The sequence below is a fragment of the Gossypium raimondii genome, unplaced genomic scaffold (genome assembly GCF_025698545.1).
Source record: "Gossypium raimondii isolate GPD5lz unplaced genomic scaffold, ASM2569854v1 Contig00042, whole genome shotgun sequence".
Classification (NCBI taxonomy): domain Eukaryota; kingdom Viridiplantae; phylum Streptophyta; class Magnoliopsida; order Malvales; family Malvaceae; genus Gossypium; species Gossypium raimondii.
In genome coordinates, this window is record NW_026291201.1 from 12,349 (window position 1) to 14,895 (window position 2,547).

General features: G+C 37.3%; 1 protein-coding gene across 1 annotated transcript; it reads right to left on the reverse strand.

Moving 5' to 3' along the window:
• Window positions 1-374: 374 nt before the first annotated feature.
• Window positions 375-2,122, reverse strand: LOC105798735 (alcohol dehydrogenase 1; the record flags this gene model as incomplete). The annotated part of the gene is made up of 8 exons (XM_052627259.1): window positions 375-491; window positions 569-730; window positions 805-900; window positions 1,084-1,186; window positions 1,240-1,319; window positions 1,407-1,489; window positions 1,571-1,896; window positions 2,076-2,122. Coding segments are annotated over 8 exons (1,014 nt in total), but the record flags the coding sequence as incomplete, so codon positions are not given.
• Between the last annotated feature and the right edge of the window lie 425 nt (window positions 2,123-2,547).

A 2,547-nucleotide genomic window follows, 5' to 3' on the forward strand; every position in this document is an offset into this window, starting at 1 on the left:
CAATAAGTGAAAACATATTTTAACCCACATAAAAAATACATGTTCCGCTCTTACGCTACCCACTCTCTTTTTTTTGTTTCCTACTTCAAGACGATTCATATTTGAATTACTTAAAAATTGTAAGACTTGCAAACAACATTAAAACATGCAGCCATACAAGGATGAAACACAAAACCAAGTAGATCTCAAAGCAATCCCAATCTAAGAGAGAACGAAAACACACACACGCACACACACAATATTTAAGTATCTAAGAAGTGTCAATTATAAATCCATGTAGAATTAATTATATATTTATTTATTTAGTGCAATCACTCTGCATAGAGTGTAAAAGGTAAATAAAAAAGTGTGGTTGAATTAATCCAAGTGGTTCCCTAAGCATCCATACGAATCATGCATCGTAAACCCTCCCCTCGCAGCATGTACTCGAACGCCTTGTTGATATCCAAGAATGGGACAGAGTGAGTGATGAATTTATCTAGCTCCAACTCCTGCAACATCAACATTTTACAATCTTACTCTCTTTTTTTTACTTCCATTCATAAAAAAATGTTGAAATGGGAGTCACCTTTTTCATATACTTCTCCACAACACCAGGGATATCAGATCGAGGTTTGTAGTTGCCGAAGAAAGTACCCCTAAGTGTCCTCTCATTCAGGAAATGTATTGGATGGGTTTTGAATGAATCATCTCTGCTCGGCACACCCACAAGCACAGCAACACCCCAACCCTGGCATTCAGGGATTTCAGTCAGAATTAAAATAAAATGTCTATGAATGAAGAGAAGTTTGTGCTGGTAATTACATCATGGACACATTCAAATGCAGAAACCATGGCCTGGGTGCTCCCCGTACATTCAATACTGCAATCAACTCCTCCTCCAGTCATCTCCGCAATCACCTATTTTTTAGAACGACAAGAAACAAAATTATCTATCTGCTTGAAAACTCAGCAACTCCAACAATGCAAGTTTTATTATGTAAGATGACCTAACTAAATATATGGTCATGCCAGAATCTTTAATGATTTTACATGCTCAAAGTTCAGTAAGGTATATGGGATTGAGTTTTCAAGGAATCCAACCTCTTGAACAGGTTTATTGTGATCTTTTGGGTTCACAAACTCAAGACAACCAAATTTCTTGGTCGCAAGAAGAAAAATGATTAATTTTGCAACTTTGTTTAATCTGAAACATAACCAATCTTTGAGTGTTTAATGTAAATATCAATTAAAATAAACCTACCTTCTTCGAATCTGTTGGGGTTTAGATCAATACCAATGATCCTAGAAGCCTCACAAACTCTTGCTCTTTCAGCAGCCTAGGTTTCACAAAATAGAAATAAGTACAACTCTATTTTTATAGTTGCCAAATGGATAATAACAAAAAAGCAACAACAATAACTTACCACAAGACCTACAGCACCAAGTCCAAAAACTGCAACAGACCCACCCTTTTTTGGTTTAGCAACATTCACAGTGGCACCAAAACCTGTAAGCAAAGATGAGCTAAGTCATGTGTTTATATATATCCAAAATGGAGAAAAAAGCAAAGTTTTAGTGAAGTCCAGACCTGTCGACATTCCGCAGCTAAGAACACACACTTTATCAAGTGGAGCCTCTGGATTAATCTTAGCGACCTGGCCGACATGGACAACAGTGTATTCGCTAAAAGTTGAGGTGCCAAGAAAGTGGTAGATAGGCTTCCCATCTTTGGAAAACCTAGTATGCCCGTCATGAAGCATTCCACCCCTCTCAGTGTTGATTCTAAGGATATCACACATGTTACTTGCTTCTGATAAGCAATGGGGACACTCCTTGCATTCTCCGGTGAAGATAGGTAGAACATGATCACCCGGTTGGACATCCATCACCCCCTCTCCTACACTTTCCACAACCCTATAGTGTACAACAACAGCATGTTCACATGAAAATTTGGTCCAGTCTTCAACAACCATTCGTCCAAATTTGAACAAAGAATTACTACTATCCATATCATCAACTATTTTCATGAAATTTCAAGGTTATATTTGTCTAGTAACTGGACACTCTCTTAAGCAATTTAGACATATACATACCCTCTAGCTTCGTGACCAAGAATGCGAGGAAATAGAGGATTTTGTCCCTAGAAATAATGAATTGAAAACCCTGTTCATGTTGTTCGAATAAATCAACATAGACTACATAAGATTTTGCGTGATAACGGTGATACGAACCGGCTCGATGTTGATTTGAGTCGTAGAAATTGCCCGATCGTCAAATTAAGTAGTTCTCGTTTTTGGTTTAACAAGAGGTTTATATTTCAAAGAAGATAGTTTAAACAACGGAAATTAAATAAAATATAATGATAGAAAGATGGATAAGGAACTTAAAAACAAGAACGAACCTGTAACAAAAGTTAGGACCCAAATTCTTATAATTCTTAAGGTGGAGGTGGAATAGCTGGATAGAACCAAGACCTGCTATCTAGGGAGATAGGAACCTACGGTATGGATGAACGCCACACTTGAAAGTGATAAGTTCAAAAACGGAGATTGGATGACGCCACTA